The sequence below is a fragment of the Stegastes partitus genome, unplaced genomic scaffold (assembly GCF_000690725.1).
Source record: "Stegastes partitus isolate 25-593 unplaced genomic scaffold, Stegastes_partitus-1.0.2 Scaffold66, whole genome shotgun sequence".
NCBI classification, from domain to species: Eukaryota; Metazoa; Chordata; class Actinopteri; family Pomacentridae; genus Stegastes; species Stegastes partitus.
Genome location: NW_007577797.1, coordinates 217,237 through 242,040, shown reverse-complemented (window position 1 = coordinate 242,040; position 24,804 = coordinate 217,237). Strand labels below are relative to the sequence as shown.

At 39.6% G+C, this 24,804-nt stretch overlaps 1 protein-coding gene across 1 annotated transcript; it reads left to right on the top strand.

Moving 5' to 3' along the window:
* Positions 1-362: 362 nt before the first annotated feature.
* LOC103353268 (tumor necrosis factor receptor superfamily member 10B-like) lies at positions 363-24,677 on the top strand. Its single transcript, XM_008276152.1, has 10 exons — positions 363-619; positions 11,501-11,669; positions 13,828-13,959; positions 18,872-18,983; positions 20,108-20,241; positions 20,334-20,435; positions 20,525-20,571; positions 20,705-20,983; positions 21,099-21,135; positions 22,195-24,677. Exons 1-10 carry the CDS (start codon positions 587-589, stop codon positions 22,494-22,496), a joined length of 1,347 nt encoding a protein of 448 aa, XP_008274374.1. The 5' UTR covers positions 363-586; the 3' UTR covers positions 22,497-24,677.
* Positions 24,678-24,804: the final 127 nt, after the last annotated feature.

Below are 24,804 nucleotides of genomic sequence, written 5' to 3'. Positions count from 1 at the left end.
TGGGTGACTGGTTATTTAGCTCAGGATATGTTGTCTATTACATAACACACACAATGCTATTGATGTAAAAACTTGATTTTCACTTGAGAGAATATTTATGTGAATGCTGATTATTGTAAGCATGATGATACAACCTGAGCACGTTGCAGTCTATATGAATCAATGCTGCATATTTAACTTTTATTCATATAAATATCTTAAAAGTAGTAAAACTTAGTTGTTTTGCTTCTCATTGATTAACCTGCATAATTACCTGCTTCATTATTATTCAAGGCGGGGCGCTGTAATTGGCTGACAGGCGGTCTGACGTCACAGCTCTCGGGGCAGGGAAAGGAAAAAAAAAAAAAAAAAAAAAAAGGATCCGTGAAGCTCAGAGCGAGTCTCCTCTCTGAGAAAACCGCCGTCAAGTTTTGACACTAACAAGACTAAACTCATGACAGAGACCGGGCGACGTGTAGATTTAAGGTTGTGTGGCCCTTTTCTTCTTCACTGTGAGCGCATGTGGGTTTTTTACAGACTTTAAACTGGTGGTTTGTAACGCGACGTCCAGCTGCCTGGGATCGTCTCTCATCTCGAAGTTCCCAAGATGAACTTCGGTCCGGTGGTCGGGAAACTTTATGTGAGTAAACACGACAGTAAAGCTCTCTGGATACTCTTTTTGTTCAATTAATAGCACTCTGTTTGCGTATATTCCTCCTAACTCACTTCCAATGCTTCAATAATGCGCGTAAATGTGAATATGTTTGATTAAATGTATCTTAAAGTGATACAAAGTGACATTTCTCAGCCGCAATGTCGCCACATGAGCTGTAATGTATAAAAAGCCTTCTTGTTTTATTAAATGAAAGCTCACAGCAGACTAACTTGGCCTCCTGTTGGAGCTGAAATCACAGCCAGCCTCTGAAGTTGTGTGAGAAGATGAAACAGGCGCCTTTTTTCATTGTCATAGTCAGGAAGCAACATTGTGTTTGTTGTGTTTATTTCTTTGGATAATGTTTACTCATGTAAACCCTGCTGGCTCTTGTCTCTGGTTCTCACTGCTCTGTACAGTACATGTGCTGTATCATTCACTCAATGCTTCCCCTCCCCTCCCTCCCAACATTACAGCCACCATCTGTGTTGGATATCATGTGGTCATATTGTTCAGACATCCAGCATATGATGGCTCTCGCTCTGTCACAGCGGATGTAGCTGCTCTCACAACCACTAATATTATTAATAAGTGCAGCCGTGGCCTGCTGTGGAGCGGCTCAGCCAAGCTTCAGACCAAGTGCCTGTGAAGAATTTGGGATGGAACATCAGTTTTGACCCCCCAAAAAGCCAAGAGTTCACCTTGCCAGTTAGGCCATTAAAGTCTCTCGACAGTTTTTTCCAGTTTTATTCCACTCAGTGCTTCACAGAGACGTCTTTTCATTCCTCCGCTGTTGTTTTTTCCAACTGTGCAGCACCAAAGCCTGACACTATAAATACTGTAAGCTCACTGTACGGCCTTCATGCGCCGCTGTGTATTAAAACTCTTGAATTAATGCAAAATACACTTTTGGATTTTATTTGGGAGACTAGAAGGTCATACTTGTCTTCCCACACAAACTTTGCCGGATTACATCGCAGCATGAAATAAGAAGCAGTGGAAAATGGATCCTAATGACGGCGCTTTGGCCTCGTGCGCCTGATAAGGGCGATGGTGTTAGTCATTAAACTTGAGGTAATGCAGCATTTGATCACTGTCGCTGCTCTTCTTCTCGCTGTAAATGTGGCTGTTAAAGTAAATGCTGATGTGCCCCTAGCTCCAGTGTTTGTTTTCGCCGCTGTCGGATCCGTGTTTTAAGTCATGCAGTGTTCCATTACTGAAATCAGATTTACTTCCCCGGGTGGCAAAGTCAATGTTTATCTCTTTTGTAAACCACAGTACATTCTGGAGGCCTGGCCAGCAGGCCTTGTTGCTAGGGGACTATGAGGAAACTTCAACCCCCTCCCCATCCCCTTTACCCCCTCTCTAATCCCCCCCACACACACCCTTTCAAATTGCCTGAGTCTACGTGCCTGGCTGTCCAGTAAACTTCCTGTCTACCAGTACACAGATATGCTGATATTAGTGGCATCAATTTACTTCTTAGAATTGTCATGCCCATGCAAATAATCACAAGATTGTTATCTGTGATTGCTTACTGTATGTCTGGGTGTTGGTTCACACAGGAAATAGTCCCCTCCGTCTCTGTGGACAACACAGACAAGGGCAGGACTGACATCTGGGACGAGCGGAGGCCAAACTGTGACGCTGGGGACCGAGCAGTGGTCAACAAACTCACCACTGTAGAGTTCCTAATGCTGTAGCTGCTGCTTATTGCTGCCCTGCTCAGTGACCATGTGAACAGTTATAAGCATGCCTGTGGCTTAGAGAAGCTACACGGACACTGAATGATGCAATGCAGTGCAATCCGCTCACTGTCAGATACCAGGTGGTTGTGTGCCTTTTTATGTTCGTTTATGTCTCTGCCCACATAGAGAGGGATGTTTCATTGTCGGCAGATTGATTCTTCTGGATCATTCTGGAACCTGTTGTTGTTGTCGCTGTTGTTAAGGTGAATCACCTCGCCGCTATCAAAGGGCTACTGACTCACTTAGGGAGTGCCACCTGTTCAGGTGCTGCCTACTCACGTAATGCATACCAGCAGAGGCAAGTCACCGCTCTCACACATGAATGGTCGGCTTGGAGATAAGTGGGGATAATTTACAGTGTGTCAAACGTCACAAGATAAACTCCGCAGCTTCACCTAGCTTCACCTGACTCGTATAATTTTTTAGATCTAAAAAGCTTCTAATTCCACAGTAGATTTGCAACATACTCACAGATGGTTCTTCAGTGTTTACTGAAGATGTCCGATGGATCACATGAGTCAGAGGTTGTCTCTGAGGACATTACTATAGGAATGGACACTAGGTGCCAAAGGGTGTGAAGCTTGATGCTTACTGGAGGCCATGCTTCTCCAAGTCTAAGTGCTTTGAAGTACTGCTGTGGACACAAGAATGAATGTAAACTCTGTGAAGGAGTCTAAAGATTCATGTGTATCATACAAAAGCATTCTGTTCATAGAAATGAGAAATTGCCAAGTAGAAAGAAGTCACTGCTATATCACTGTTGCGTGTCTCTTAACAGATGCCACCAAAGCAAATGTTGGAACTTCAGTAGTGTTGAAACAATTTCACAGTCAGTTAGTCCTCAACTATTCTGATAAGTAATTGTTTTGGCCACTTTCTAAGCAAAAATGTCAAACAATCTCTGCTCCCAGCAGCTGCAGCGTTAAAGGCCAACTGCTTCTCTCGGTTCAACATTGTTTACAGATTACCATTGGTTGGACTAAAGACATATTTGTAATGACATCTTGGGCTGTAAAAAACAAGCTGCTAAGCATTTTTCCTACATTTTTTTTGTAAATATTAGACTAAAGACTAAAAGAATGTTTATTTAATGGAAGAGGTAATTGACAGATTAGTCATTACTGAAGTCATGTGATGAGTCAGAGGTTTGCTGTTTTCTTTGAGGACATTACTACAGGAATAGACACAAGGTGCCAAAGGGTGCAAGGCTTGATGCTTACGGGAGACTTTGCTTCTCCAAGTCAAAGTGCTTTGAAGCACTGTTGTGGACATAAGAATGAACTTTGTGAAAAGGAGTCTAAAGATGCATTCAAAGTGTGTAGTACAAAATTCTATTCAGAAAACCAAGAAATTACCTCTCGAGATGCCACCAATGGAAAGAATTCCAGTTGTGGTGAACAATTAGTCAGTTAGCCTTGAGTATTTACTTGAAAGGATTCTCTCAATATTGCCCTTGCTTTTTTCTTTTACACTGCATTTTTCTTTAATTAGGTGGGAAAATAGAGACAGAGAGAGAATGGGGGATAGAGGGAAGCTGGCCAGGATTCAATTCAATTTTATTTGTATAGCGCAGTTCACAACACATGTCATCTCGCAGCACTTAACATAGTAAGGTGAAGACCTTACCAGCAAATTATTGCAGAGGACCATGTAGTATGCAACCAAATCACAAGACCACTGGGTCACCACGCCACTACATTTATTAGGGGAGATGTCGACTGAAATAACTAATTTCATATTTTTATTTGTCATAACAGAATATTTTGGAGGTCTCAGGAATAGGTGACAACTAACTTCACTGTTGAATATTTTCTCTAATAATTATTAGGTCTAAAAAAAAAAAGGGTAAAACACTAAAATGTCAGTGTTGCCTAAAGTCTAAGAGGATTTCCTCAAATACCTTGTTTTGTCTACAATCAAAATATCTGAAGATATTCAGTTTACTGCCATAGAGGAGGAAAGAAACCAGAAAATATTCAGATTTAAGAGGCTGGAATCTGATTTAAGATGTTTTTTTCTTAAAGAATTACTCAACACAATTAATCAACTATCAAAACAACCGATGATTTATTAGTTCACAACCAGTCTTGCAAGTCTACGTGGAAAACAGTTAGTCAGGCAACACCAGAAAATCATTAACTTTTAGAGTCAAATAATCATTAGACTGCAGCTTATGTTCTCAATGAAGCATTTGGTCCATAAAGACTATGTAGAGATAGGGAAAATGCCCTTTTTTAAAAGTTTGAGAGTACTGAGTTAGATAATTATGGGTATATTCTTAATGGTCTGGGATTAATTTTCTTTTTACAGGTGAAGGAGTGATGTAGAGACGCTGTTGAAATGTGGCATAGCATTAAACCAGAGTGACACTAGGTTTGCGTCTGAACTATGTCCTCTGCCTTCCTGCCCTCCTGAATGAAAGAACAGATTACAATAAAAGAGTTGAGCCTTAGAACAAACTCAACCTTTGTCCAGAATATGGACTTCTGTTTACAAAGGCATAAATCTGGCATAAATTCCAGCTATTGATGATCACTTAAATCCTTGTTGACCTGCCACACCAGTCACATACTCTACATTTTTGCTGCGATGTGTTTATAGAGAGGGCTGTAAACTGCCAGCACTTCATGGACTTTTTTTCCCCCCCTTTACACAAAGATGAGCTTTAATGGAGCTAATGTGATTGTCTCTAGAGCGAGGTGATGGATTCCAGCTCATACTTTAATCTGTTAGTCATCCTTTCTTGCTTTTTTTCATCCTCTCCCTCCTGGAGTTGTCTTGTGAGACGCCGCTCGGCTTCCCTGTGACGGGCCTAATCAGAATTTGAAAAGGCTAAGTTAATAGCCTTCATGCACACAAATTTAATTTGTGGATTGACGTTCAAATTCAATGTCCTTGCCTCAATAACATGCTGTATGACTCACAATGATGTTGTGTACATGTGTGAGCAGCTTGCTCTTAAAAACCACAGAGACCACCTCGGCCTTGTTACGCAAACTATTTGGAAAATGTGTCACGCTGCACCTGCTTCCAACTCTTGAACTTTTCAAAGTTTCGCCGACCCCTCTCTGTTTCAATCACAATATGTTTATGTGGTAAACATCAACGTCAGTGTGTCACTCATTTCAGCAACTTGTGGCTGTGTCTCCAAAAAAGGGAATTAATAATGTCGTCATCACAGATTGTTTTTGCACTGGAGGTGAATGTCACCTAACCTGCTTGTGACACTGTCATACGCATCTAATCAGCGAAGCATACCTCCTGAGGAAACTCAAGAATTTGTGTCGTGGAGCTGCAGCTTCCCTGAGTTATAAATATCCAGCCTAGCGGATATGTTGTGGGTCTAATCGGGTGCTGGGCCTGCTCTGAGGCAGGCTGCTGTGGAGGGAACAGTTTGGAGCTGAACCTTGCATGAAGCCTCTGTATTGTCTCGAGCTTCCTGTGCTCCCTGAGAGGAGGGGGCAGCCGCTTTTCACACGCTCCCACTCATACAGTGTATGTGTGCTTGCGTACTCTATTGTACGTGTATACGTCAATGTGTGTGTGTGTGGTGCGCTTGTGGCTCAACAATGTGGTTTTCAAACTGTTAGCGCCTTCTTGCTCTTAACAGCTCTGAGATGACATGGCAGCCATTCTCTTCATTTTCTATCATTCAGCTTTATAATGATGAATGTATCCGGGCTTGGCTGAACTTTGGATTTTTGTACAGTGCTTCAGCAAGTGTCTGACTCGCGTGTCTTGACATAAGCTGGGTTGTTCTTGTCTTCATCATCTAACGTAAAATGTCAGTGTAATTTATCACTCAGGGAAAGATGTGCATGGTCACCTCCTGTCTCCAGGGAGTGCCAGGATTTATCTGTAAAGCAGAGAGCATTCACTGTCCTGTCAAGGTCAGCCTTGAAGGATTTGAATTGTACAATAAATAATAGTTTCAGTGAGATCAAGACCCAGCTGCTACAACTACTCTGGCATGGAGAGCAGAGATTACAGTTTTAATTAGGCTACCGTGTGCTTGATGTTACATGAGGAGATCAAATCGTATTTTAAAACAGATGTGTTGACTAAAGTGCTGTACATGTACTGTGGAAAATTAAGAGACAGAAAACAGGATTAAAACTTGATGTGTGTGCATATATAAACCCACAAGCCTTTAACCAGCATCAAGAAGCTTGGATTCTTGGATATTAGTTTTTCCTTTATATACTAATTCCCAAGATTTTATTTTCCTTGATAAAGTAATAATATGTCAAAAGACTTCTGTTATGAAGATTTTATTTTGCTTCTGTGTTGTTCGGTAAACATCTGATTCAATTCATCATTTGAATTTCTTGAGGTCAAAGAGCCGCCTGACTACTATGTAACACCGTAAATTAGGAATTATCTGTTTCATCAGTCAAGATATTTAAACCAAGACAGCGCAGTAGTTATGGGTACATAATGATAAATACTTTAAACTCTTGACCCAATCATTTTTTTTATTTTCGGCGTTCAAAAAAAAGAAAAAGTCAGTCATGCAGAAAGCTTTAACAGAAGTCTGCTGTAACTTAGCTGGAATGATTAGCCAGTTGTTGAGATTAGTCACAAACATTAAAAAAAACACATACACATTCTCTTGTTTCTTTATATACACACACACACACACACATACACAAGTATGAGTAAACATGAATATCTTTGGGTTTTGGCCTTTTGGTCAAACAAAACAAAATTGACAAAAAAACAGTCAATCAGTCGAAAAAGTAGGCAGATAAATAGATATATTTATCAACAGTTGTCGCTCTCCATGTGACTGCTACATAACACAATTCTGTATTCAGTTAGTCAGGATGATTTAGGATTTATTGTGAGTCCAGTAAAAATGTCACTCAACCAGAAAATTGTAATGTTAGACAACACTGTGTTGTTGCTTCCTTCTTTTTTTTTTTTTTTTTTTCTTCCTTCTTTTTTTTTTTTTTTTACTGACCGACACAGACGATGATCAGATTCATTTTGTACATGACATGATGTCAGCCTTTGAATAGTGGCAGCTGTAGGCCACATACTCTTTCTTGTGGTTGTAGCAAGTAAGGTCAGGGGAAGGCCCGTGCTCTTGACATTTGAACTGAAATGCGGTTTATATTTCAAAGTGGAAGAAATGCTGTTGTACATAAACAAAAGTAGCAATACCACAGAAATACTCACATAAATGAGATGCATTTAAATTTGGTAAAAGGACCAAAATTTTAGAATTAGAAGATACTTAAAGAACCAAAAGTAAACGTACTAATTTTGCAGAATGGCATGTTGTATCTTATTATTGTTATATCTATGTACAATATTGGATTACTGATACATTATTGTGTTCAGCAAGTTGTATAGTTCATCCACTGAGGGAGCCAGAAAGTTTTTTTTTTTCATCTTCATTTGTAATATTGCACTATAATTGATTTGTTGATTTTGTATTGTTAAGCTAAATCTGCAAAGTGACTAGCAACTAAAGTTCTCATACACGTGTGGTGGAGTAAAAGTACAAACTTTGCTTCTGAATTGTAGTGAAGAAGAAATATAAAGAAACTAACTGCTCAAGAAAAGTACAATTATAATTGTTATTAGCTACAGTACTTGACTGAATGTTTGCACTTAGTTACTTTTAACCACTGTTTAAATCATTTATAAAGAATCAGCAGCTGTGGCAAAACATGTCCTTCCATCTTCCTCTCTATCCTTAAATATTAATAAGGTAAAAGGGCTAAATTCCTTCACGTGACAGAACTACAGGAGTAATAGTTTGACAATCAGTGCTAGCTCACTTGGTGGTTGACTCTGTGCCTCCAGCTGTTGACCATGTGTGAGTGAATGAACAGATTAAGTTGCTGTTAGATCAACAAGCCACTGAGCGGTTTAGTTTACACTCTAAACCTAAATTACACAGTGACACTTGGTTGGTTTTTCCTCATATGGCATGAGAACATTGAGAAAACGCATATGTGACTTGATTGAATTCACCGTGTATTATGAGTGAGTGACTGTAGTGGTGATGTTTTTAGTTGGAACTTCTCCACAGCTTTTTGTCCCCTCAGTTGTATTGTCGGGGGTATGAGTAGTCGTATGGGTGTTCAATATAATGCCTCGCAATTGATGAAAGAAAAGGATTTGCTAATAAGAAAAGCATGATATGGAAAGTCAGGTCCTGCTCCGGATAAAGGAATATAATGAGGTGCATCGTGTCTTTGCTTATCAGTTGGTTATGATTGAAATCATCTGTCCGATATGAATTGAAGAACCTCCCGTGGTCTACTTGTATCCATTGTTGTGTGTGTGTGTGCACAGGAGTTCATCGTATTTTCTGTTTCTGCCCATTTTTTTTTTAAATAAAGGAACTCAGTGTAATTCCCTCAGGGATACGGAGGGATCACAGTCCTCTAAATGGCCCATTGATAACCTGGGTCAACTGAAAGGATGTCCTGTCATTTAGTCACAAATGCATTCTCAGTGTACATGGCATGTGTAGAGTTTGTGCCAAGGCAATTTGGAAGAACCCTGGGTGTTTAGAGGAAGCGGAGGGGCGCTACTGTTGTCAGATACACAGAAAGTCCCTCATTATTTTATTGCAACTTTTATTAGTTTAACTTACATCCACACAAGCACAGTATTAGCTTATTATACATGCAGGCTGTATTACAATAGGACACTGTTTTAACAAATAATCTGCAGCTAAGCCCAGTCATTGTACAGAGGATAGAGAAGACTATGAAGTGGACTGAGCCACTTCAGCCCAAGTTGGAATGTTTCCAGGGATTGTGGGTTTGGAGGTCTCTCTACGCTGAGGTTACGGTCACTCCGTCTTCCTCCTCACTTGGTTTAGAGGTAAAACTAAGCCACATTGTGGCTGCCCATAGTGTTTATGTATACAGTACATTTGTGCCAATGTAGTTTAGCAGCCTAAGGGTATTAGTGTGGACACACGGCCTTGTTTCTTTTCCTCCTGTGCAAGCATGGTGTGTTTGAGAAATACCACAAAGGCGGATTCCCTACAAACTCTGAGAATTGTGGATTAAAAAAAGGACAGAGATTGTGTTTAATTAGCGCAGCGAGAAGTATGATTCTGTCTTCCTGTGAACACAATCCCTCTTTTCTTCTCTTTTGAGCTGAAACAATTAGTGGAGTAATTGATTAGTTGTAGCTTCTTTAATGTGTTTTATATAGCAGTAAGTGGCATACATTTGGTTTTGGACAGTTGTTGGGGAAAAACAAGGCATTTGAAGATGTGGCTAAATGACTAATTGAGCAAATAATTACAGCAGCCCTGCTTTTCCTCATAAAATGCTGCTTGATCTTCTTTGTAGCAGCCTTTAATTGCAGAGCGTAACAGGTTAGCTACTGAGGGTGGCTGCACCTGGGAGTGTTTGGAATCACAGGGCCTGAAATGAACAAAGCCTGGAAATGATGCAATCTCAGCGCTGTCTCTGCGTCCTCACTGCCAAACAGACACCTGATGTTTAGCTTTTGATTGGCTGTAATGACCTATTAGCTGCTCACTGCTGGATAAATATATTTTTGGATCCTCAGTGCAGTTTCACATTCCAAGTCTGCGTTATGGAGAGTGTTAGATTACCTTCAGTGCGGCTCACTCTTTCCCAGTTGTCTTTTTTCACATCTTTCCACTGCTTTGTTGTGCACATGTGCAGATTTTTCTCTCTTGCCTTTTCACACGGCCTTCTACTTACTCTTTCCCTAGTTCCATGTCTCTCTACATCCCCCACCCTCCTCTCATACACATGGTGTATTCAAGTCTAAAGACTCACCCTGTGTCATGCAAGCTGTTAGTCCCCCCTCTCATTTTATCTCCCTCCCCTTTCCTTCTCTCTTCTGCCTCCCCCCCTCCCCAGAATGTTTGGATAAATCTAAATGGTGTGATTGTGACTGCTCTGCCGGCCGTCTGCCCCTCCACGTCTGCCTCTCAGCGTCTTTGGAAAGTCTGACGTGAGCAGAGGGAGAGGAAGAAGGGAAAAGGCAGAGAGCGAGAGAGAGCGAGGGAGAGAGAGGGGAAAGTTCTTTTGAACAACAAGGCATGGCGGCCCTCCAGAGAGTCAAGTCTAGCGTCAGGAGTCAGTCTCCGCTCGAGCCTGTCCCTCTTTTTCTACCTCTGTCTATCTGGTCTCAGTCTTTATTCCACTTATTCTCCCACACTGTCCTTTTAGAGTGCCTATTCCCTGTAGAACATCCCATCTTTAGCTCGCTGTCTACAGTTTCTCACTCCTTCTCTTTCTTCCTCACAACCTGGCCCTCTCCACCCTAACCTGTTTCTTTCTCTCCTGGTCTAGCAGAAGTTGAAGGGGGGGGGTTGCTGTGTACAGGAGAGACAAAACCTCCAAATCTGGGACTCTCATTTACCCGGGAGGTGTCCCATTGCGTTTGAGGCGCTTCATGGTGGTGTCGCATGTCGCGGCATTCAAAGAGCCTGGCTTTAAGAATGTGGGTCATTTGAAGTAGAGGCACTAAAGTGTGTTGTTTGCCAATGAATGGGGCCTTCTCACGTTGACATGGTGAAAAGCGTGTGAATAAACACCAGCGCCTGGGGGCCACACTAAAGTGTTCGGCTATATTCTTCTCTGTACCCCACCTATACAAGCCTGTTATTATCTAACACATGAATGGATTTCTGGAATCACATTTGATATGGGCACCGCACTGCTGCTAAGATACCTTATCAAACTCTCTGGTACGCCCACAGTAGAGGAAACAGATTCTCTCCTTTTCTGAACCTTTCCTAGAGGAAAGCCAGATCGTGTAGTAATTAAGTTTGGTCGCCTGTTGCGTTGCATGCAGTTAGTGTATAGCCCTGCATCCTGCACACACAAGGTTGTGTTGCCTCTAGTTCTGACCGGCTGCATGACTCCCTTAATTGCTTTCCCACGGCAGATGTTCAGATCAGATGGTTCAAATTAAGACGTAGATTGCTCACACAAGGTTTCCTATGAAGATAGGCTCTCTTCTCTACTGTCCACTATCTAATGAGTTTGAGTGGGTACGTCTTTAAACTGTGGAAATACAAAGCAAAGCTCATAGCTTCTTTTTTTTTCTCTCCCTCTTTGTCTCCTTGTCTGCCTCCCTCTTTGTCTCCCTCACCTTGATGATGCAGGTGTGGGTGGCGGCGCTCTTCATCGGGTTTGTTTGCCAAGCAGCGGAGCCTCCAGCACCTCAGTGGTCCAGCGATGAATACAGAAACCTCACCGTTCGACGACATAGAACATGTGTCGAGAATGAGCAGTACCTCCACCAGGGTCTCTGCTGCCAGAATTGCCAAGCCGGTAAGGAAGATGCTCAACATAGTCAATTAACTAAACATATGCATAAGCAGGGCCTTTTTAAATATGCCTGCATCATTTTAATCTCTGATAAACGGAGAAATAATAGTTAAACACCAGTCCATGTCTTCTGGTACAGCTAGACTGAAGCACAAGCTAAAGCTCACATGTTGAATGGTAATTTGTGTGAAAAACTCAAGCGAAATGTCAGAACCATAACCTGTGCTGTATCCCAAACAAATTTTGCAAATATTCACTGCATAGCCTGGAAAGAATGCGTGATGGCCAGCAGCAGAGAGCGAGCTGCTCCATCTCAGAGTGAAGCACTAAGTGAAATGAAAAGGGAAGAGTATGAGGCAGAGGTTGTTCTCAAGTCCCAAGTCAGTCAAAGCACCAGGTTTGTTAGTTTGTTATGTAAAGACCCTAATTCAGCTGTTAACTTATTTTAATCTCAGATGATATTTAGCTAGATGAAATTACTGCCTGCTGCTAATACCTGATTGAGTTATTTCATTTGCCACTTTCAATTCTAAGAAATCTGTTTTATATATTTAATCAATCCATTTTTTTGTTTTGAGTCTTTGGTACACAATTAATAACTAGTGCATTCCCAACTTTATTAACCTATTTGTAATTTATAAAATACATGCCTGTTCATCAAATTCTGTTTGCTTGGACATTTGACCGTTTCTAAAACCTTGACAATTACTATTATCAAGCTGTTTTGTTTGTATGTTTGACTCAAAAGTTGTACAAATGTAGTGTTGGCTCTCTATTACGGCATCCTCGTTTTCAGTAAGAGCTATTATTCATGGTCGATAGTTAACAGATATTACCAGAACAGCATTGTGTGCTTGTAACTTCATTCCCGAAATATCTTTGTTTCTCTTCGGTTTTATGTTCTTCCCACATATGTGATTTTGTTTTCTTGTGTTCTTGCCAGTTGGTCAGTTGTTACCACATATTTAAAAACCACTGTGGCCACTTAACGGTATGAAATGTTAGCTTTTTGCTTCTTTTTGTCAGTATGAGGTTTTATTTTACAGGCAGACGCGTTTTTTTTTTTTTTTTTGCCTGAGTCTATCTTGAATATAATTTATACCAGCACTTAACATGAGCTAAAACAGACTGTACTTTCTCTGACACAACCACAACACCAATACTTTATTTACTCATCGAGTTCAACCACAAATGTCTTCACCTGTGTTGTACTTTTCCCCAGTCTAAACTGTCTTTTTAATTTGTGCATCAGATCAATCCTGTGTATCCAAAAAAAAAAAAAAAAACACATGAGAATCAAGTGGTTTAATTTCTGGCATGTGTGAATCAAGTGGAAAAACGATAAGCATCACAATCAAACAGCAAAGTAGGTCAGATCACAGTGTAGTTCAGAGAATCTGTTCATCTTCTAGCCCCTGTCAAATGTGGACTTTAACTTCCAGGAAAACAGTTGTGTACTGTTAATCATGCACCAATAGATAAAACCTCCCTCTGCACTTAAATCACTTCAAACTCCACTTTTCTTCTTCGTTGATACCGTTGATTGCTTTCCAGTTTTTGTGTGTGTAATACACTTTGCTGTGGTATTTTCCTGCATCCTGTTTGAGCAGAAAAATAAGGAAAGATTCAATAAATGAACTTAATAAGTGAATACAGTCATCCTCAAATGTATTCATACCCTCCCATTAAAGAAGGAAAAACCAGCTGTCACTGAAATAAGTTGAAACTGACAAAAGTAATAATAAATAAAAATTTAATAAAAATCATGACATTGTGTTTTAATTGCGGTTCAACAGTGATATAAAAAAACAAACAAGCATGATGGGACCCATAAACTAATATTTTGTTGAACAACCCTTTGAGCCAATCACAACAATCAAGTGTTTTCTGTAACTCTCAATCAGACTTCTGCACCTGTTGACAGGTATTTGGATTTGGCCCACTGCTCATCAGCAACGTGCTCGAATTTGTCCGGGACAGTTTTTTTTTGTTGTTGTTGTTGTTCTTTTCAACCACAATTCAAAAGCAATGTCTTATTTTATGTCCTTAAATTATAATTTTTTATACATTTTTATTTATTACTTTTTTCAATTTCTAGTTATTTGAGTGACTATATATGATCTTGAGTTGACATCTGATTGATCTCTTGTTTTATTTGCAGGAACCTTTGTGCAGAAGGCCTGTGAAAGAGACCAAGAGCAGGGCACCTGTCTGTCTTGTGAGCATGGACAGACCTACACGGAGCACTCCAATGGGATGAACCGCTGTTTGCCGTGTACCCACTGTCGCTCAGGTAAGGAGACTCTCTGCACCTTTGCAGCTGTATCATAATATTATGTAAAGTATTAATAAAGCCAGCATAAGGAATACTATATTTATCATGTTAAATAACATTTACTAACATTTGAGGAAGCAAGTTTCCTGTTAGATCAATTCTGAAAACAATTATGACTGGTCTGGATGTTTTTTTTCCAGAACTTTTGGACCATGTTAACAGGGTTCCAATTTGTGATTATTTTCTTTATCCATTTGTTATTGAACAATTATTTCCACTATAAATGGCAGCAAACAGCTCATGAGAAATTGTTTATTAGATCAATTGTTTTGTTTTGTCTAGTCAACAGTCCAAAACCCAAAAATGTTCAAATTACCATACAGACGACAAAGAAAAACCCCAAAGTATATATAGGAAACATTCAGTCTCCATTTTTGTGTAGCAAAGTTAGAATAAGTAATCAAATAATCATCACAATTGTTGATTAATCTTTAAGTCAGTTTTGCTGATCATGTAACAGACAAGATAAAAACACAGGGAACCACAGGGGACTGCTGCTCTGTAAATCTGTGCACATGGACAACTACAGTGTGTGTCACATCATGTTGAGCCTTTGACAAATGTAAACATTGGCAATAAAGCCTACATTGTTAAAAAGACAGAAAAATTAAATAACACCTAACCAAACTGCCCTTTAATTCAATGCGGTACCTTTAAAAATCACATAAAAGTGTAGTCTTCTAAAATCCAGCTTGTCAAAGATGTATTGTTTTAGGAAAGTTAATACCTTTTTGTCTGTGCCCCCGCCTTTCAGGTCCACTCATGAAAATGTGATCTTATGATGTTACACGGAGTAGTAGGGTGTGTCTTTGTTGTTTTGTTTCGTGGGCTGAATGTGAGCGTGTTACTTGTCTCGAGAGATTTGCTTGTGTGTCTGTCTTACCTGGCTGAACTGGGTGTGGCTGTGTCTCATTGTCTCCCACACTGGCGTCTTTGTGTCCAATGAAAGGCAGCAGCTACAGAAAAGAGACTACGGTTACATAGGATGTGTTTTGTGCTCATTCAGTGCGGTTTTAAGATTCAGTTTAGTGTGTGTGTGCTGCTCTACTTTTAACTTATTTACAACCAATTAAAAATTAAAACGAGCACACCAAAGGAAATGTCAATTAAAATGTAAAACATTATGGACGACTTGCACTTAAAATGAACTGTACTCTTATCAGGGACATTTAAGAAGTTCCTGATCTCATATTGACAAGTCTTCTGGTGATTGAATAATGCATTTAAGGTGTGAGGTGAAGCTTTTGTTGTTTGAAGTTTAAGCCATGGTTTTGTGTGTTGTCTTTGGAAGTTATGCCGTGATTATTCTGAATGAATCATTTATTTAAGGTATGAGTCAGATTAGGTTAAGTGAATAATTTAGCTCAGACTGGAAGCATAGAGAAAAGCTCTTCGTAGTCATTTTGGGCCAATGCTTCAATCTGATTTGTGCGACAGACTCACACAAAGCACCTGCCAGTTAAATAAAATAACATAATCAAGAATGTGTAGCATATTCCTCAATCACCAGCTTCCAAAGTGTTTGATAAGGACTGACTGTTATTGCTGCTATTTTTTAAGAGCTTTTCAATTTATTCTCTGCATTTCTAGAGCCCGACCAACACAGTTTTTTGAGGGGCTGAGAGATCTCGGATATTAACATATCACCAGATGTTGTGCGTCTCTGTGTGTCTGTCTGTTGGTTACACTGATAAGAGACAAGGATGTGGTCATTAATTAACTTTCACATACTAGTTAGCTTACCATCAAGACCCCGCTCAACTCCGCACCACTGTCTGCTCAGCTGTAGTAGTTACTCTGCTACATGTGCTGCAGACACAGCTGAGAGTTAAAAACAGCAGAGTTGAAGCTACTCCGCTGGACATCTTATGTAATGACACAGTTTATAAATTACGCCAGGCTTGTTTTTCTGCATTATGATTTGTACATGAAAAAACTTTTTTTTCACATCGATGCATATCGGAAAACATCTACGCTGGTACTGATATATTTGTGGAAGCCAGTATTAGCCAGTAACAGCGGCCACCTGACACATTGGTGTGACTCCAGCCACATCAACTGTGTAGGTTTTGTTGCAGTAAAATAGTCAAATCAACTGCTGCCACGACACTGAGCTGTAGCTGCGTTCATAGTCTGTGTTCAAAATGGAATTTTTAATGAAACAAATGAGCGTCTGAAGCACAGCATGACGAATGCAGCGAACACAGTGTTGTCAACAAAGCGTAAAAGAGCCCCACTGTTGCAATAAACCAACACAATAACACACAACAACAACAAAACTTTATAACTTGATTTAATTAACTGAATTGCAAACAAATGTGACAAAATGGAGCACATTATGCCGATGAACAGTGTCATCAGCATGTCTGGTTTGTTAAGCTGCTATTGTACCAATAGGCCTCTTTTCGAGAACATATCAACGTATTATTGTGTTAAAACATTCAAACTCTAAAGATTTTTGATATCTCTTTCTTTAAGGAACATATTTTCACAGCTGTTCAGCTGCCTTCTGTTTTTGTCAGATATTTGTCCTCTACAATTGTTAAGAGATGCTACTGTGCTGGAAGGATTCGCCTTTAACAGCATCAAATAAATTACATTTTCCCAGTGTGGTCTTAGGGCCTTGCCTGAAAACTGAGAAAAACAGCCGCAGATTGTTCCATATTGAAAAATTGTAATTCAATTTTGCCTTTAATTTTTCATTTAAATGACAACAGTGAAGTCTTTTGTCTCAAATACTTGGTTGTTAAGTGCTTTACTATGTTCAGTCGTGGCTTCTGTGTGAGTCCATACGATTTGTACAGACTCAAAAAAGGGGAAAACCTCAAAAAACAAGAATGTTTAGTTTTGTTCGGTTTTGAAATCCATTTCAGTCATTATTCAGCTACAAAATATACACTATAAGCTTTTTGTGTATATAGTAAAGCCTTTTGGCTTGTCTTTTAAGACCCCTAAGACAATTTATATCGTAATCCTCTGAACCCAGAGCAGTTTGTAGACTATTTTTTTCTCTTGTCACTTTTATACTCACAGTGGGCTCATAGTTCACTGCATTATAAAATCCTACAACTCTATTGAAATAGCACAACCGTGGCTAAAAGGAGAGGGAACCCTACGTGTCTTTTCTGCAGTTAAAAAAAAACCAAATCAACAAAATGATTAATGTCATACATCTTTTTTTTTTTTAAATTTCTCAAAAGCATCTTGAAAAACATTTTTATTTATTTTATATCCATACTTGTCTCCTTTCTGTTACTTCTGTATGTTAACACTGCCTGTGTTTCAGTTTTGTCATGTGACTGTTGGTTACAACCAATAAGTAATTGCTTTCCAGTTGTGCAGAGGAGCACAGAACTTGTTTTTTTGTTTTGTTTTTTTGTTTTTTTACAAGATCTGGTTTGTCATAAAGGTATATTTGTGGCACATTTTTAAATTTTTCAAACTTAGTTCATTTTCCCAGTGAAACCAAATGTCACACATGACATGTTCAGGACTGCCAGGAAGCTGAAAGTTTGATGATTCCTCTTGTTTATACAGTTTCTTGCTGTACAAAATGGTGCAAGATGTTGTGTTTAGTTTAGTTTTCACATGGCTTTCAACCCACCAATACAATTAGAGGTTCAAACTGGGGGTTTAAAAAAAAATTAAAGTCACAGTCTACTTGTTGATAAATCGTGGAATGCTTATCGTTAAAATCCAAACCAAAGTTGTTGCCTCAAGCCATCAAGTCATCATCACGTGAATGCAGCTTAAGTTGCAGCTGTGATGTCTACAGGCCATTTTCTTTCTTTTTTCTTTCTTTCTTTCTTTCTTTTTTTTTTTAAATCAAACTGCATTTGGGTCATTCTGATCATTAGACACAAAAAATGACACAGAAGTCCATGTAGTGATATAAAGAGAGGGAAGATGATGAGTCCTTACTATATCTAAACTTCAACTTTTTGCATTTCCTGGGATAAGTTAAGTTCACTCAATATTCTGCTTCGAAAATATGGACAGAAAAAGACAGAATTTCTCCCAATAAAAGACTTTTTTTTTCTTAGTTTCTCATCAAAGTACTGCAGATCCAAATTCTACATGAACTTCAAGTATTGCACTTTGTTTCTTGAGCAAAGTTGGACTTCTCACCTGGAAAAGTTGCCTTAACACGTATCCTCATTTAGATGAAAAACATCATAAAGTTGCAGATGGATGGAATACCTGAAAAAACAGTTTTACTGAGCTCTCCAAAACTTCTTAACTGGCTATAGACTGAGCTTAATTGTCTGAATAAACTTGTAGGAGAATTAGTGTGGAAAAAGATAAAAAGATAGTGTGCTCACATTTTGCAAGCCAACCTAACAAAGCAATTTTTCCTTAATTGGCAAGCGTGAACATTAGATTTATATGAGAGGGCGTCCTGTGGAGGTGGACTGCTGGTTTGTTATTAATGTTGATCGTGTCCTAAAGTCCAGGGCCACTGCCTTTTTCAGGCTCAATTTATTAAATGAACCTTGCTAGATTCTCCATCCCTCGTTATCTTGTTAAAATGATGCCAAATGTATCTAAGAGGGAGATAAAATTGGAAACCCAATTATCTTAACTTACATTTTTTTAGAAGATTACCTACAAATTGGCTGAAGGTCTACCATTGTTCTCTCCTTTTTGATGGCTTATTACAAGTTTACTTATTAAACTCTGTACGCACTTTACAAAGTTAGATGCAGTTAGCTGTGAACTCGTCAGAGGTTTTAAAGCGAGTTAACTAGTGGTTTGTGATTTTAAACAGATTCTCCTCTAGTGTGACTGTTTCACAGTGGCAAGATATTCATACAACTGCAGAGGTCCTTAAAGTACATGATGCCATATGTCTTCTCTTAACTATCCACAGATGAGATTGTAACGGACTCCTGCACCACAACTACAGACACCAGGTGCCAGTGCAGACAAGGTACCTTCTGTGTTCCAGATCAGGCCTGTGAAGTCTGCAAACGCTGTGCCAAGTGAGTATCATTTACCTGTTTCCTGAAATTGTTTACAGCTGATGTTGTTTTCACCTCTACCCTAGTGGCAAACAAGACCACTGGTGTAGGTTGATTCTGTAAGAGCCTGTATTACATCAACGGCACGAAGAACTGGTTCCAAAATTCTATAGGAATCATTAAGAGATTTTAATTCAGATTCTGCTTATTGGTTCCTTAACAAATATCACTCACACGAGCTGCCAACACATACTGGGTATGTACTATTTGTTTGTAACATTAGTCATGTGAGTTGAATGAAGGTGTGTCTTTCTGCGTCCTACTGCATTTATCTATGACATAACTGTGATTTTAGCGTTATTTTCAGTTAACTGACTCATTACTTACTCACACATTGCTGATTTGCCTGATTAGCAGTGTTACGAACAGCACAAACCAGCTCAAAACAATCAGCTCAAAACGGATTACGGCTATCATTACAGTGAAATATCAAATATTCAAGAGACTTTCAGTAACTATTCTGCCCATCCGGCTTGTTCCAGACTCTTTGTGGGGACTTCGCATAGTAACTACAGTATATTCATTTCTGTTATAAATATATTTTGTTGTTGCTTTTTTGCCTTGAGAAAGCAGACAGCTCCCGTGCTAAAAGTACTAATACCACACTGTAAAAATCCAGTATGCCAGTATAATGAGAAAAATATTCTATTGTATTCTATGTAGTATCATATCTCCTGTGATTTTTATATGGTGTTGCAGTGTAATATATTATATTGTCATTTTTTCTCATGCATTCATGTAAAAGCAGGGTTTACCTGGTGTCGCTGAGCAGAATCAGAGTTGTTAAAATACAAACAATACCAAACCCCGATTACATCCCATGGCCATGTTTTTTTTCAGTTCTTGCTTGTGCAGCCCCGGTATAGTTAAGATTAGGGGCTGATCGTAGGGAAATAAACCATGATTCAGGTATGCTTTGGGTAAAGCAACCAAAATCTAGTGAAAGGTTGAAGAAAGACACTGATTACTTCAACGTCCACACTCTTACTTCCTACCTTGTTACGCACAGGGCACACGTCAAGGCTTCTGCTGTTTCTGTATGTTTTACTGTAACTTAAAAATGTTCTTTTTCTTCAACATCGCAGGTGTAAATCAGGGGAGGAGGAAGTGAAGAAGTGCACGCCCTTTTCCAACACAGTGTGTCGAAAACGGGATCCATCGCCGACTGAAACCACTCCAGCTCTCCCATCGCCGTCCCCGACTTCTGCAGCAGACATTGGTAATTTTCATTCATCCCACTGCTTAACATGAAAGACTGTCATCCCTCAAGCTGAATAGCACGTCTTTACTGATTTATTTATGCTTTTCCAGTCACTCCTGTCTGCATTTTACTGGCCGTCATCATCGTCATCGTCCTTGCTGCCCTGGCTGTGTGGTGGTTCATATTCAAGCAGCATTTATGTGAAGTACCATGTGAGTTGATATCACACACGTAACTGCACAATCATGTTTTTTTAATCATTAAATGTATTCCTAATGCTTTTTTTCCTGCCTTGAAACAGGTTTGAAGAGCCACTGTGACTCCAGTGAAATTGTGAAGATTCCTATTGTAAGTATTTGTTAGCTTATTTGTCACGTGAAAGGCTTTTGTCATTTGTTTTGTTAGTAGTTAGTAGTCACAATTAGTCTAGACAATGTGTGGTACATCACTGTTGTTCATCCTCCGCCTTTCTCCTGGTTAGGATGAGAACGGAGCCACAGCAGAGGAGAGACAGAATAACCAAAACGCAGGTCTGGAGGGCGAGGAGTCTCGCCCGGAGTCACGGCCTCTGCTGCAGGAGACCCAGCCTGGGATGACCAAGGCCTCCTCTCCCGAAGATGAGGACCGAGGACTAGGGGACAGTTTGCCCAACACTACTAGTTCATCTCAGACTAGCCTGTCAGCCCTGCCCACTGCAGCTTCCTCTGGTAACACCCCACACCAGAGCCCCACCGCCTTCAGACCGCAGGCTGCAGACATGGTAAGGACAAACATCTGCGTGACCTCAAATCTTCCGATCATTTGTTTGCAGTTGGTTTTTACATTTCAAACTTGCCTCACAAGTCTTTGTTCTCGTCTTTTGTCTTGTGTTGCAGGATGATCCTCTGCGACATCGATTGGTGCCACTACAAGGTGAGGTTTCCATTCCTCTGGACATGTTTTTTTTTTTTTTTTTTTTTTTATTCCACTTGATTTGCAATAAAGGGCCACAAATTCTCTTCAGGATTTCACATTTCCGCTTGATAGATTCATAATCTCATGATAGTCAGGCCATATCCAAGCCTTCAGGGGTTAGGAACACACTGTCTTTTTTTTGCTGTTGTTTGTTTCTCATGCTCAATTAAAGAGGACATGGCTTAACAGCTTTGTTTGATCCTCTGCAGAAACTTTTATGTTTCCAACCCTTGAAGGAACGTGTACTGAAATGCACTATTCTGTTCCTACAGTCATATAAGAACAATGGATTCGCTGTTAACATATGAGTTTCTCATAGAATTTAATTTGGCTACAAGTTAGTGTCAGCGGTCCATTATTTAACCATTATAAGAGAGTACAAACTGGTGAAATGACCAAACTCTGAACCCAAAGCAGTTTCTGTGCAGTATGACCAGATTTTAATGTCATAAATCAGAAAAATGAAAAAAGCGAAAGTTGAGTTTCTTTCATTATTCATTAAAAAAAAAACAGGAATCAACATTAATACCATTATTGTTCACAGATGTGGAAGAACAAAGGCTCTACACACTGCAGAAACTTAGCTACTTACGCTTTCAGTATGTTTTCATACTTGTCTCCTATCTGCTGCAGTTCAGCGCTTCAGAGTTTTTGTTGCATGACTGTCAGTTGCCGCCATTTCACTAGTTTCTTCTTCATTGTGTTGAGAGGCACAGACTTGTTAGCATACAGGATGTATTTAGTGTAAACAGTTTCTTTTTAGTTGAATGAGATATGTAGAATAGAGTGATAAAAGGGCATAATTTTAGACTCTAGACTGTTTTAACAGTGTCTTTGTTTGATAAACGGTATAAGTTCAGCTTCTGTCTTTGAGCTGACTTGTCTTTTAAACCTGCCGGCAGCTTGTAGGGTTCAGAGGATTAATGGCATCAACAACTGCACACTGCATCTCTCTGCCTTCACAGTCTGAATTCTTCATTCTGTATTTATTGCTCTCTGTTTTGTTTTGTTTTTAAGGATCAGAAAAATCCCTAAGAAAGAGCTTCGACTTGTTCGACGAGTACCTGGACGTACGGATCCACAACAAGTTCTTCAGAATGATTGGAGTCAGTGACAACCACATTCGCATCGCAGAGAACGGCCCCTCGTCTGACAAGGTGTATGAACTGCTGAAGAACTGGATGCAGAGGCAGGGACTAAAAGCCGACATCAACGACCTGCTGGAGGCTTTGCTAAGTATGGACCAGCGACGCTCGGCCGAGAGCATCGCCTCTGCGGCCCTCAGAAGGGGCTACTACAAGCACGCAGACACGCCCTGACGCTGCAAAGGAAGTAAACACAAAGTACTCAAGACAAGAAAAACTAAAAGCACATAGACACTGTCGGTGGACACTGTGTCTCATGAACAGGCTTACCTCTTTGTGGCTGACCAGCCATGTATTCAAAAGCCAGTAGTTTTAAAAAGAAAAACAAAAAGGGGAAAGTCAAGCTGTATTGATCAGTGGTGTGAGGATGTTGACTACTCGCCAAATGCCGAACGGTAGTAAATGACAACTGAGAGAAAGTTCTGTGGTCAGATTCAACATTACCACCAAAGATGACAATGTTTTCCTAAAAAAGAAGAAAAACATGAAGGTGTCAACTCTCGCAGGCAGAAATGGCTGCAGGTTTTAAGCTCTAGAGAAGCAACGTGCAGCCAAATACTGAAAACTTAAAAGTCTCTGGCCGTGTGTCACTCATCTGGTCCCTCTCCAGATCGTAATACGCTGCCCGGAGACAGATATACACTGGTTTGTAGGCGTGGCATTAGATATGTCACTAATACTGTGCCTCTTTGATGCACTGACCTCAGGCACATGTAGGATTTGAAACAACAGTCATGCTATATTTGTTGTTTTGTAGATTTAGGCTTCTCTGACCCCATATATGTCGGTTCATGATTCTTTTACTGACTAACAGTAGGAAAATATTGTCCATTTGTTGCAAAATACTTTTACTAATCACAAACTTTACCTCTTCAACACCGTTTGATAATCTAATGCATTTATTTAGGTGTCATTTTTTTTTCATTGCAGTTTCATAATGTTCCTTGAGCATAGTGATTCAGAAATGGTGTAGATTTTGTACAATCTAGTCACATCAGAAATGTTTTCGGTCTCGTTTATGTTCAGTGTTACACACGACATTGTAGAAGGAATTTCACCAGCTGTTTCTGTTGGGACAGCTGTTAATTGTTTAGTAAAAATGTTTCCTTGTAACTTGGAAAACTTCAAAGGTCATTTTATTTATTGACATATTTATTTTAATGAATAATAATTATCTCTCATTATTTATACCATTGCCAAAACCACCCTGGAACACACACACACACACACACACATACACACAGTGTTCATGCTGTGTTAGTCAACAGGGCAAAATGACTGAGATCAAAATCTTTCAAGTTGTAATTGTGGTGTTTTGTTCAACTCTGTTCCTGCTTGCTGCGCTGTCTTTAGTGCGACGCTCCGGTCCACGCGGTCATCATTTGTTCACATTGCAGGTTTCACTACACAGTGTTGAAGCCTCTGTGATGCCTAATGCAGAATGTGTCCTCTCAAATTGGACTTAAAGTTACTTCGAAAACGAGGAGTCTGATCATTTTCGTGAATCGACTGACCAGTAGTACATGTCAGTGGTTACGTGGGGTGCAGGTACGGAATGTTTTGTCTTGATTAGACTCAGACAAGATGAAGGAAACCTTTTCTGGATTTAAGAAGAAGCCCAAATTTATTTCCCCAGTTCTCTCCCTTGTACATACACAGTATATGTCCAGAGAGCTTAGAGGCCTCACAAAGTGTGTTTGTATATATGCAGCTTTATTAACAAGCCAAAATAAGTAGAGTGAGGTATGAAGTTATTGAGGATAACAGAAACATCGGCCAGAGTGGTTGCTGTTGATGTTGTTGAACTTTTTTTTTTTGCCCATTTTTCTGCAGTCTCTTATGTATAAAGGAAAGAGTTATATATTGTTGCTGAAGAGTGATGCTACAGTGCTGGCACTGCCATCTATTGACAGACAATGAAAATACAGCCTGCATCAATTTCTAGGGACCTACACGCCCCTGTCATTCTCCCTTAATCTTCTTTTTTTTAACACATCCATTTTTCAACTGATCACATTTTTTTCTTTTTAAAAATTCCTCTTGGCCTTTCCTGACGTAGCGTAGCAGTGAATAGGCTTCAGTGCATGTTGTTTACTCTGTGTGTCAGATCATGTGAGTGTACGTCTGTTTCCTTCTTTTTTAAAAATATTTTCTGTGTTTTTATATATTTCAAGTCCTGAGCTGTTCAGTTAACTTCTTTTTACTCATGTAAATCCTTCCTGTTCAGCGTTAACATTTCCTCCCTTAGTTATTGTTTGCTTGTCATGGATTTCAGATATAAATGATGCAAATACATTGAAGCTGTTTTTATGTAAATTTCAAATAAATGTTTTGTACAGATACTCTTGTTTAAAATGACTGTGATCTTTTCATTGTTTGTTCACAGAAAAAAACAAAACAAGTCACCTCTGAATTTCACAGGATTGTGCAGATTAAACATTAATACAATATTAACAGGTTGTTTCATTGTTATATAATCTGT

What these genes read in the sequence shown, in the direction of transcription:
- LOC103353268 (XM_008276152.1), top strand. Translation starts at nt 587, where the DNA reads ATGAACTTCGGTCCGGTGGTCGGGAAACTTTAT. An exon ending in GACTTCTGCAGCAGACATTG is followed by an intron (nt 20,242 to 20,333) that starts GTAATTTTCATT and finishes ATGCTTTTCCAG; the next exon opens with TCACTCCTGTCTGCATTTTA. An exon ending in TCGATTGGTGCCACTACAAG is followed by an intron (nt 21,136 to 22,194) that starts GTGAGGTTTCCA and finishes TTTGTTTTTAAG; the next exon opens with GATCAGAAAAATCCCTAAGA.